Source organism: Cantharellus anzutake (assembly GCF_015039405.1).
Source record: "Cantharellus anzutake strain C23 chromosome Unknown EI90scaffold_24, whole genome shotgun sequence".
Taxonomy (NCBI): domain Eukaryota; kingdom Fungi; phylum Basidiomycota; class Agaricomycetes; order Cantharellales; family Hydnaceae; genus Cantharellus; species Cantharellus anzutake.
The window spans coordinates 852,358-862,561 of NW_024066974.1; the positions used below are offsets into that span (position 1 = coordinate 852,358).

Sequence of the window (10,204 nt, forward strand, 5' to 3'; positions counted from 1 at the left end):
TGATCTTCCTCTTCACCGATGCCTCAGATTATGCCATTTCAGGAATCCCACACCAACAGGACAGTTCTGGGAACTTCATCCTCTAGCTTATTACTCTAGGAAGCTGGCGGATTCAGAAATCAATTACAGTGTCCATGACAAGGAAATGTTGGGAATCATGGAATCATTCAGGGAATTCAGGCCATGGTTAGCAGGAATGGAGGAGCCAGTTTCTGTTATCACGGACCACAAGAACCTTGAATATTTCATGACTTTACAACAACTTAATCGCTGACAAGCCAGGTGGTCTCTAGAACTCTCAGAGTTTAATTTCAAACTTTCCTATGCCCCCAGGAAGGAAAATCCAGCAGATCCCCCCTCATGTTGCCCTGACTTCATCCCAGTTGAGGGAGACCCAGTGAAGGACGTTAATCTTCAGACCTTATTGTCGCTATCACACACAGAAAGGTTATGGCTCAAGCCAGAGCCAGTCATTGCCATGCCTACTATCAACTCTAAATCATTCACCCAGTCTGTACCCATACCCCCATCCTCTGGACTGATGAAGGACATTCCCATAACCTACAATGTGCTAAAGGAGGCCTTGTCCAAAGATGACACCTGGAAGGAAGCTGTAGAGAATGGGCACAAGGATTGGAAATTAGTAGGAGAGGTTCCATTCTGTCGAGAAAAGGCTTATGTGCCACCTAGTCTATGAAGCCATATTTTATTTGAACGACACAATAGTCTGCTGGCAGGACATTCAGGTCATTGTCATATCCATCCCTGGCCATCGACTTCCGATCCCTCCGATCCCTCCGGTCCACTTCCGCTCCTTCTTCACTAACCTCGGAGCTCCCATATTCCGCAATCCCCTCGGTACCCCTCGATGGTCACCACCCCCTCCTTTCAATTTATTACCTATGCCTCCCTAAGTACGGAGCCCCGAAGGCTTCCAGACAGCTCTGACATCTGCTAGCGCACTCCTGCCTCCACTGGACAATACATTTGCTTGCCCTGCAAAGCCCACCTTTGGGCCTATCCCTCCTTTCCATTTCTGGGTTATCGCCTGCCTTTCCGTTAACCCCATAACCCGACTCATCGGTAATATTCAATCAGCTAATGTCTAACCCCGTTAGCTCCGCTCTGCCATTTGCGGACCCGCCCTCGCTGTAACTATATATACTCAATTTGTACATAGGTTACACTTCAGTAATAAAATCGACTAGAGTTTACCCCCTTCAGTTCTGGTTGCCAGTTTAGTAAGTTAGGGCATGGACGTGTTACTTGGCACAGCGCTCCTGGCACAAGTTGCTGAGGCCGAAGCCCTCCGCCACAGAGACACTCCTTCGTCTCGACCAGGTCTCTGACAGTCATGGCAAAACATTGGCTTTGATCCATTGAGATTATAACTGGCCAGACCTCACCCGAGACATCCGGAAATATGTACGTTCTTGCGACATTTGTCAACAAATGAAACCAAGCCACCATGCCCCCTATGGAGAACTGAGACCATTGAAAATCCTGAAAAGGAACTGGGAGGAGATTTCAATGGATTTCATTACAGACCTATTAACATCACACTCCTTCGACTCGATCCTGGTAGTAGTGGATTGATTAACCAAGCAAGCTCATTTCATCCCTACTCATAAATATCTGGATGTGCCTGGTCTAGCACAATTGTTTGTGGCAAATGTCTTCAAAATTCATGGCTTCCCATCTTCAATCATGTCCGACTGGGGACCGGTCTTTGTCTCCGAGTTCTGGAAGGCCCTGACATCACAGTTACGAGTGCACTTAGATCTATCCACTGTGTATCATCCACAAACTGATGGGCAAACTGAGCAGGTCAACCCGATATTGGAACAGTTTCTGCAGGTTTATTGCTCGTATCAACAGGACGATTGGGTTGACTTCCTTGGAATCACCGAGTTTCAGTACAACAACTCCTGCCATGAGTCTATGCAGGTATCCCCTTTCTTTGTGAATTACAGCTTTCATCCAACCTTCACTTCAGTACTGACTCAAATCCGCAACCCTGCAGCAAGCAATTTTATTTCACACATGAATTCTATTTGGGATGAACTTCAAGCAGAGCTGGAATTAGCACAAGAGGTGGCAAAGAAACAGTACAATCGGAAGCGATCCTTGGCTCCCTGCTTCAAGCCTGGTGAATTGGTTATGGTGCTGCATCAAAACATTCAGAGCAATCATCCTTCAGTGAAGTTGGATTATCAAAGGATCAGACCTTTCAGGGTGATCCATGAGATAGGAAAAAATGCATATCATGTGGAACTCCTGCCCTCGTTCTTGTGCCTGCACCTGGTTTTCAATGTCAACCTTCTTGAGCCTTACATCGACCCAGCAGTGTTCCAAAACTGCCTCAAAATCGATCACCCTGCTGCAGATCCCGGTCTGGTGCTGTTTGGCAACAACCCTTTGAATATCAAAAGGATCCTAGACGTCTGCAAAACTGGCTGATGATTTGAGTACTTGGTGGAACAATCAGATAAACCTGCATATGAAACATCCTGGCTATTACTTTCCAACATCCCAGATAGGTATAACAAGATGCTAGAAACTTTTCACCACCGACATTCAAAACTGCCAAGACCAGCAAAACTTTTTCTGGACACCAAAGCTGTTCGTGTACAGCCAGTAGATGTCTTAGCTCCTGCCCCTCTGCTCCCACAGCTGATGTGCCACCTGGATTCTTACACACTACCAATGCAGACAACAACACGCTCTGGGCATCTTTCCCACCCAATTGACTGTGACAAAATCACTGAATCTATCACGAAATGATAATCATGGCATTTTGAAAAGAGGGAAGATGTCACAGCCATGCATTCCGGCCCGTTAGCCACCTGTCCCGATGCCGCCTGAGCCCGTCCCACTGCACAAGCATGAGCGTGAGCCCCGACCCTCATCCCTATTCTCCTTGAGGACCCCCTGCTCACCCCCCTGCTTGCCCCTAGGCTCCCCTGCACCTGGCCGACTCCCCTCCAGCCACACCAGCCTTCCCACCCCAAGTCTGCCTCTGGCACTGTGCCCAGCACAACTCCTCCTACTCCACCTGCTTGGCCCTCATTGGGTCACTATCGTTCCCACACCCAACTCCGAGTCTGGTGCCGCTACGATACCATTGCCGCTATCACAGCCCTACACTCCTTCGCATATTTATCTGTTATTGTTTGTTTTGACCCTCAGTCATTGCCAGCTGCTGTGTGGCCAACCCCGCTCTTTGTTCCCTTTTGCTTCCGGACCCTTCGGCCTTCAGCCCAGGTCCGCTTCCATTCATTTCATCTTCCTATATATACCCTGTATGATACATTATAATACTTTAGCTCTAATATCGATTTGACCATGACTCCCCAAGTCCTGACCCCAGCAAGGCAACCCCAGTGAGTCTGAAATGAGGGCCAAGAGACAGCTAGGGGGCACAGCGCTCCTTTAGAGTTGCTGAGGCCAAATGCCCTACCCTTGGGCCTTGTTCATGGCATCATGGCCATTGCAGCCTATATCAGCCTGCAACGGCAACCCCCGGTGCCGACCCCGGACCCGTGTCTAACAGAAGATAATGTTATGGTTAGCATAACACCAATGGACTTAATGGACTCACATGTCGGACTTGTTCAAAACCGATACACTTTGCATTCAGCCTAGTCCAAACTGTAACTCTCGATGTATATATAGACTGTTGATCAGCTAAGGTTACCCTCAGCTGATCAACACAGGTTACTCGCCTCAATTGATCTCAGCATCTAGCCCTTGTCTCTCTTGTCTTGTTTCCTTGTGATCTGAGCCCTTGCTTCTGACCTTGTCCACATCTCTTGTGCCTTAGCCCCATGAGGCCTGTAACACATAGCTCTTTGATTACTGCATGTGACAGCCCCAAACTTCCAGGGAGTATCCTAGCGACATTTGGATATTTTTATGTGCAGTCTTTACATGAGTATAGACATACATTGCACAGAGTTAGCCTACTGTACCCACGTGACCAACTACCGGTCATGCGTCATGCTGGCCTCCTGGTCCGGCCGAAATGACAGTCATGTCACGCGTCACGCTGGGGGTGCAGTTGAACAGCCCATGTCATGCAAATTTCTGGGTGGCGGCTCAGTGGCTATGCAACTATATTTCAAATGCCCTTTTTAGTCATATTTATATTAGAAGTGAAAAATCTTCATCTCCTCCAAATTGTGTGTCCGCCTCGCTCGCATTCCACAGCCAAGATCCAAGCTGAGGCTAGAGGAAGGGAGCGTGGTGATATCATCAAGGGTGCCGGAATTACTGGGAGATGCAGATAAATTTGTTTGGATGACGGGAGTTTGAACTGGAGAAACCCAGCGACGGACAGGGTGTGTCTGGGAAAGTAGGATCCGATAAGTGCATTTGGGATACTGCTGTACAGGATGGGCTCATCTGTATAAGAGCAGATATGTTGCGCAAGAGCAAAACTTAGGTGCAAAGAAATTTTAAAGGGAAACTCATTTTCAAATTAATCACATTTATTCTGGCTACCAAACGTGACCATCAGCATGTTGGTTTCCTTTTGGATCATGCTCCCACAGTCAAGGTCACGCGCCTGCTGGTTGGGTTGTCACGCATCAAAATGAGCTCCCGGTTCATCACCTGGCAGAAATTTTGTGTCATGCTTGGGATGCACTGGTAGTTGGTCACATGGGTACAGTGATTGCGTTATGGGGGTGAATGCAGGTTTTGGTCAGTCAGATTTTTGAGAATCCCACTGATGCATGAGAAAAGGTTGTGAATTTCCAACATACTGTAGTTATGTATAAACTTGTTTCAAAGTAAGTTCCCATACCACATGCATTTTAATATTATTATCGGGCAATAATTATATAATACTTAGTAGAAGTTGTGTGGTTAAATGGAGTGGCTTTCAGGTGGGCACAGTGGCCATATTTCGAAATCACGTGCAATTTTTATTTTCTCGGACCACTCCCTTCATTTGCCGACCCCCACTTGTGCGTTGATTCAGAGGGTCCATTATGACAGTGTTTTGAACCTGTCGCTGTGAATGCCCTTTTGCTGCACTCAAAACTTACTCAAAAGTCTCTGAAAACTGTCACACAAGAGTGGTGAGTTTTGGCATTCTTGTGACTTACTGTACTCACACGACCAACAACCGGTTACCACGGCCTCCGGGAATTGCCGGAGGCACCCAATCAATTCAGTTGTGTTGATTCTTAATTCAATCCAAGACCTTCGTGTGACGCGTGACCGGTTGTTGGTCGTGTTAGTACAGTAGTTTTGCCCGAGTTGTGAGTGCCGTGAACGTCCCTATTGAATGTGTGGGGTACGAAGAACGTCCCTTCGTCGAGATTGCATCCCGTGATGATAGGCACAGTTGCCACGTTACCCCTTCTCACCTCTCCTGCGGCACGTTCCCCCTTCTTGAAAAAGAACCCATCCACAACTCGGTTGAAAGGGAGCGCGTCGCTTGCATTTAATGTTACGAGTGATGCTTGGTAAAGTGATTCAGAAGGTTTTGAACGAAGGCATGATATCATCGAGGAACTGGAGCCTGGAAGACAGCCTGCTACTGTGGCAAAGATATCTATCGAGGGTAGGAGATCGGATACAGTGGGAATAGTGAGACTGGGGAATACAATGATCAAACCAGGGACTAGGGAAGCAAAGGAACCGACGGGTGTAACACAATTTACCTTGCTGGAGCTCCGCTCTCCATGATGGCACCATGGAATAGATTGTGCTGTTTCACAAATTGTCCGCCTCCAGCAACAAGGAGAGTCCCAATCCCAATCGCGCCTGCCGATTCACCAAATACTTGTGACAGGTCGAAATTTCAAACTTCACATTGGTCATTTTCAAATCGATCAGGAAGGAACTTACCAGTCACTCGATCCTTGTTTCCTCCAAAAGCTCCGATATTCTCTTGCTCCCATTTCAGTGCACTGATCATATCGTGTAAGCGAGCATTGAGCGTTCCGACGGCATGTGTTCAGGGGCACCAAGGAAACCAAAGGCGTTTAGACGGTAATGTAGATGATAGATTCGTTCTGAATATTGTGACAATAGCGTCATATTTATGTCAGAAAATGGGGCTGAGATGCCGGAAGGAAGTACTCGTATGCCCAACGATCGCCGAGCCAGTATATAGTTGCGATGCACCGTAAAGAAAACTCCCTCCATAGATCCAAAAAGTCAAGCCCGGGACGAACTAAAAACGAATCATCCGCAAAAATGGAAGGAAAATCGCTACGAGAACAAGGGACGCGCATCAGGGCGGTTGAAAACATGCTTTTCCGTACTTGGTGGCGTCCACCTTGTGACTTGGCCAGGATTCGGTTTCAGTGGTCGGGGCTTTGCAAAACTCAATTTTCCCGTGGAAGCCGAGCATAGAACATAATCCTGACCGAATTGAGGCGCACTGAGACCGGTGACAAGGCCTTGAGCTAGTTAAACCTGAGGTCCGGCCAAGTTGGCAGGAGATGGGACATCGCGCAGTCAGTGACGCGCACCAGCGTACAAGGAGGAACAACTGACGAGTGGTAGTGAAAAAAACAGAATAGCACAGTGAGGAAATTACGAGGAGAGCGTTTCTCATCGCTGTCTTAGTAGTCCCCATAGCTAGTCCTGAGGTGATGTCGCTAGTAGAGGCCACTGCGTATCAGTGGATAGCATTCTGTGTTAAAGGGTGGCGTATACTAAGCGTCTGCGCTTTTCGCTGGTGCTGTGACCGGAGCTCTCCCCGACGAAGCAAAAGGGGACACAGAAGTCATTGCGGACTGTGACCCTAGCGTGGTGTGATTAGTCAGATTGCCGATACGGACGCGGAACCCGCGGCGAAAATTTATTGGTGAATAGGATCGGACTGCGGGATTCCGAGGAGTGAGGCTCCATTGCTTACATATTATGTAAGCACCAAGGCTCTCTGCTGTCTCATTCCCTTATGTGACTCTCTGTTGTCCAGCGGTCCCCATTCTTAGGAATTTGGATCTCAGCGTTTTGGAAGTTGGGCTCCCACTAGAGTTCAGAATACGTCTTCCATGACTCATCGTTCTATGTCACGAGTCTGAGTTCGACAACATGTAAGAACGCACTCCTTGCGCAGCCGGCCTCGTGGTAATGCACTGCAGCCATCCATTAGATGAAACTACGGTGTACTAAGCAAGACCAAACTATATCGGAAGTGATATGTCCATATAGGACAAGAACTTCCTGTTGTGTCTTCAGGGTGTGTCGTCTGTATAAGTTGTGATGCCGTCTACGCTTCCTGTCGCGTCTCCTGTCCTCTTCCCATCGTCAATCTACATCTTATCCTATCTCCTACTCAGCCTCCTCTGTGTCTTGCTCGCACTCCTGGTCCGTCGTTGCGGTACGTCTGCACAACACAATATGGGGGAAGTTCACGTGTACGGCTGATACATATGGATACGATGAACATTTGTGGCGGGTCGGGTTCTAGCTAGAAAACATCGAACGGATGCCATTGGTGTCATCGAACGGTCGAGGAGTCCTTCCGTATGTCACGTCATGATCCCAACGCATACATTGTTTGGAATATAGACGTTCAGTCCCAATAGTAATATCTAAATGTGACTACCTAGCGTATCAGGCGCTAGATACGGTGTCAACGGCAAGAATATACTCAACCTTAGTTCCAGCAATGTGGAACTAAAAAAAAAAACCCCAATGAAAAGAAAACTATCCATCGGTTATAAACTAAGCGCAGCGCATTCACGCAACCTTGCCCAAGAAACGGGGAGTGCCTGAGTCCAAATCCAGATTAGGCCACCCCCCCCACAACCAGGTCTTGGTCTCCTCAAAACTCATCAGCGAGGAGACCAGTTATAACAACCTGAGCCTCAAAAGTTAAACACATCCGTGAACTCTTTCCTCTGCAAGAACTCTATCCCTTCCTTTCGAAAATTATCCCTAATGAGATCGAAGTGCCCATTCCCAATTCGTAACATGTTACGTTCCCATCCGTACCTAGGCCAAAATGGCAGCACTTGAAAGAGCCCGCCACGCAAACATACCAAAACACAAACGAACAATGAGTCAGAAAACAAACTTTGTAAGAAAAAAAACAGAAGTGAAGAAGTGGGAACCGAGGGGCGTGCTTACAGGAAGGGCGGTTAGGATCGAGAGAATTCGCAAAGGTGACCCAGGCGCTGATCATAACTAACGACGTTTTGCCCAGATCCGAGGTTGTATTCTGTATAGCATACAGTCCAAATACTGATTTATAGCCCACCCGCCCGATATTGATGCAAAGTTCAAAGTGAAGGGGGGGCATGTGAAAATTAATCAGAAACCTGCTATGGCAGCGATGAAGGGTAAGAGGGGGGGTTGAACTGCAAACTCACCAGCCGGGAGCTCACTTCCGTGATAGACACCTTGGTACGCTGGTGTATCTGGAGTCACTTGGGTATAAAGGTATGTCCATGCCGGGTGGAAACCAAAGTGTTCAACATACGCATCCAACAATGCGCGTCGACCTGAATGATATGATTCCCCCGCATCAAATAAGAAATGAACTCCATTGGTAAGCATTGATTATGTTCCACCCCCCCATTCGATCAGACACGGAGTAGATAGGTACGCACCACTATGAAAGACAATATCCCCAAGCAAACTCGCAGCTCTCTTATACTGATTATTCGACCCGAAGAACCGATCGTCTTTACTCACCCCGACAGGCTCGTAGGGACTTCCGATCGCAGCAATATCGGGGTACAACTCCAGAAGGCCTTTGAAGAGCTTCGTTTGTTCTGGGGTCGCTACGCTAAGGTTTCCAACGTATAATAATCCTACTGCAGCCCCGCAATGGAACAAGCACAAAACCAAAAAGCCGGAAATGAATGTGTAAGTAAGCCATATGCAGACTATAGAGGATGAGACGTTGCAATTTGGTTTTTTTTTTTTTCTCCCGCCGCGGAGAGAAATGGTCAAGGAACACACATGCACGAACCTCTGAAAAAATTCACTATTTCGTCCGCAGTGTTAAACGTGTGTGGTACGAATAACGTTCCTTCGTCGAGATTGCACCCCGTGATGATAGGCACATCCGCTACATTCCCCTTTCTTACTTCTTCCGCCGCACGTTTCCCTTCCTGGAAAAAGAATCCGTCCACAACTCGATTATAAACGAGTGCGAGGCCCGTCGTCGCGCTTAACGTTACGAGCGAAGCTTGGTAAAGCACCTCGGACGGTTTCGAACGAAGGCATGATATGATGGAGGGATTGGAAGGAAGACAGCCTGCTGCAGTAGTGAAGATATTTGTCCAGGGTACGAGATCGGATACAGTGGGAACGGGGAGACTAGCGATGGAAATGGAATGATAATCAGACAAGGGACTTGGAAATCGGGGAGAAAGGAAGCAAAGGTATGGATGATTACAAATTTACCCTGCTGGAGCCCCGCTCTCCATGATGGCACCATGGAATAAGTTGTGATGTTTCACATAATGTCCTCCTCCAGCAACGAGGAGAGTCCCAATCGCAATCGCACCTGCCGACTCACCAAACACTTGACAGACCAAATTCAGATTATTGTAACCGCGAATCGATCGGAATTCATTACCTATCACTCGGTTCTTGTTCCCTCCAAAAGCACCAATGTTCTCCTGCACCCATTTCAATGCACCGATCATATCATGTAAACCAGCATTGAGCGTTCCGGTCGTAGGGTCGCTTGCCAGTTCAGGTGCGCCAAGGAACCCAAAGGCGTTTAGACGATAATTGAGGGAAACGTAGATGACAGGTTCGTTCTGAATGTTCGAGATATTGTCACAACAATGTTCAATATCAGAAGATGGGGGGGGGTTGAGATGCTGGAAGGAAGTAACTACCAAGAGAACGCTTTGGGCGACGATCGCCGAGCCGTTGAACAGTTGTGAAGCACCAAAGTAAAAAGCCCCTCCATGAATCCAAACCATCACTGGAAGTTTCGTACCGCGGGGCAGGTTTGAAGGCCGGATGATATTGATGAAAAGACAATCTTCTGACAAGTCAGAGGTTGTCAAGCCCGTCAGACCCCCGAAAAGCTAAAGAACGGAATTATTCGCAAGAGTTTGGGGAAGAAAACGAGGGGAAAAAAGGGCTAACGGGTTGCAAACACGCTTTTCCGTAAGCGGTGGCGTCTATTCTGTGACTCGGATTCACTTTCGGTGGTCGAGGCTGAGAAAACCTCAGCTCACCCAATGGAGGCTGAGCATAGGGAATCCCCAGG

The 10,204-nt window shown here is 47.9% G+C and overlaps 5 protein-coding genes across 5 annotated transcripts; 2 read left to right on the top strand and 3 right to left on the bottom strand.

Annotated features, from left to right (window-relative positions):
• Window positions 1–478: 478 nt before the first annotated feature.
• Window positions 479–914, top strand: EI90DRAFT_3123890 (uncharacterized protein; the record flags this gene model as incomplete). Its single annotated transcript, XM_039063651.1, has 2 exons — window positions 479–643; window positions 738–914. 2 exons carry the CDS (start codon window positions 479–481, stop codon window positions 912–914), a joined length of 342 nt encoding a protein of 113 aa, XP_038915961.1.
• A 1,549-nt stretch (window positions 915–2,463) lies between these two features.
• Window positions 2,464–2,784, top strand: EI90DRAFT_2920919 (uncharacterized protein; the record flags this gene model as incomplete). Its single annotated transcript, XM_039054762.1, has 1 exon — window positions 2,464–2,784. A coding segment is annotated over one exon (321 nt), but the record flags the coding sequence as incomplete, so codon positions are not given.
• Window positions 2,785–5,192: 2,408 nt separating this feature from the next.
• On the bottom strand, window positions 5,193–5,929 carry EI90DRAFT_3123892 (Carboxylesterase; the record flags this gene model as incomplete). The annotated part of the gene is made up of 3 exons (XM_039063652.1): window positions 5,193–5,604; window positions 5,673–5,793; window positions 5,860–5,929. The coding sequence occupies 3 exons, from the start codon at window positions 5,927–5,929 to the stop codon at window positions 5,193–5,195; spliced, it is 603 nt and encodes a 200-aa protein (XP_038915963.1).
• Window positions 5,821–6,733, bottom strand: EI90DRAFT_3058715 (uncharacterized protein; the record flags this gene model as incomplete). Its single annotated transcript, XM_039060389.1, has 4 exons — window positions 5,821–5,940; window positions 5,977–6,187; window positions 6,247–6,432; window positions 6,511–6,733. Coding segments are annotated over 2 exons (167 nt in total), but the record flags the coding sequence as incomplete, so codon positions are not given.
• Window positions 6,734–7,559: 826 nt separating this feature from the next.
• On the bottom strand, window positions 7,560–10,204 carry EI90DRAFT_3058723 (Alpha/Beta hydrolase protein). The gene is made up of 9 exons (XM_039060390.1): window positions 10,081–10,204; window positions 9,825–10,019; window positions 9,557–9,743; window positions 9,382–9,502; window positions 8,945–9,294; window positions 8,580–8,786; window positions 8,340–8,471; window positions 8,098–8,211; window positions 7,560–7,981 (listed from the first exon to the last, which is right to left on the bottom strand). The coding sequence occupies exons 2-9, from the start codon at window positions 9,909–9,911 to the stop codon at window positions 7,836–7,838; spliced, it is 1,344 nt and encodes a 447-aa protein (XP_038915965.1). The 5' UTR covers window positions 9,912–10,019; window positions 10,081–10,204; the 3' UTR covers window positions 7,560–7,835.

What these genes read in the sequence shown, in the direction of transcription:
- EI90DRAFT_3058723 (XM_039060390.1), bottom strand. Translation starts at nt 9,911, where the DNA reads ATGGTTTGGATTCATGGAGGGGCTTTTTACTTTGGTGCTTCACAACTG. An exon ending in CGGAAGTGAGCTCCCGGCTG is followed by an intron (nt 8,212 to 8,339) that starts GTGAGTTTGCAG and finishes GCTATAAATCAG; the next exon opens with TATTTGGACTGTATGCTATA. An exon ending in CGATCCTAACCGCCCTTCCT is followed by an intron (nt 7,982 to 8,097) that starts GTAAGCACGCCC and finishes GGCTCTTTCAAG; the next exon opens with TGCTGCCATTTTGGCCTAGG.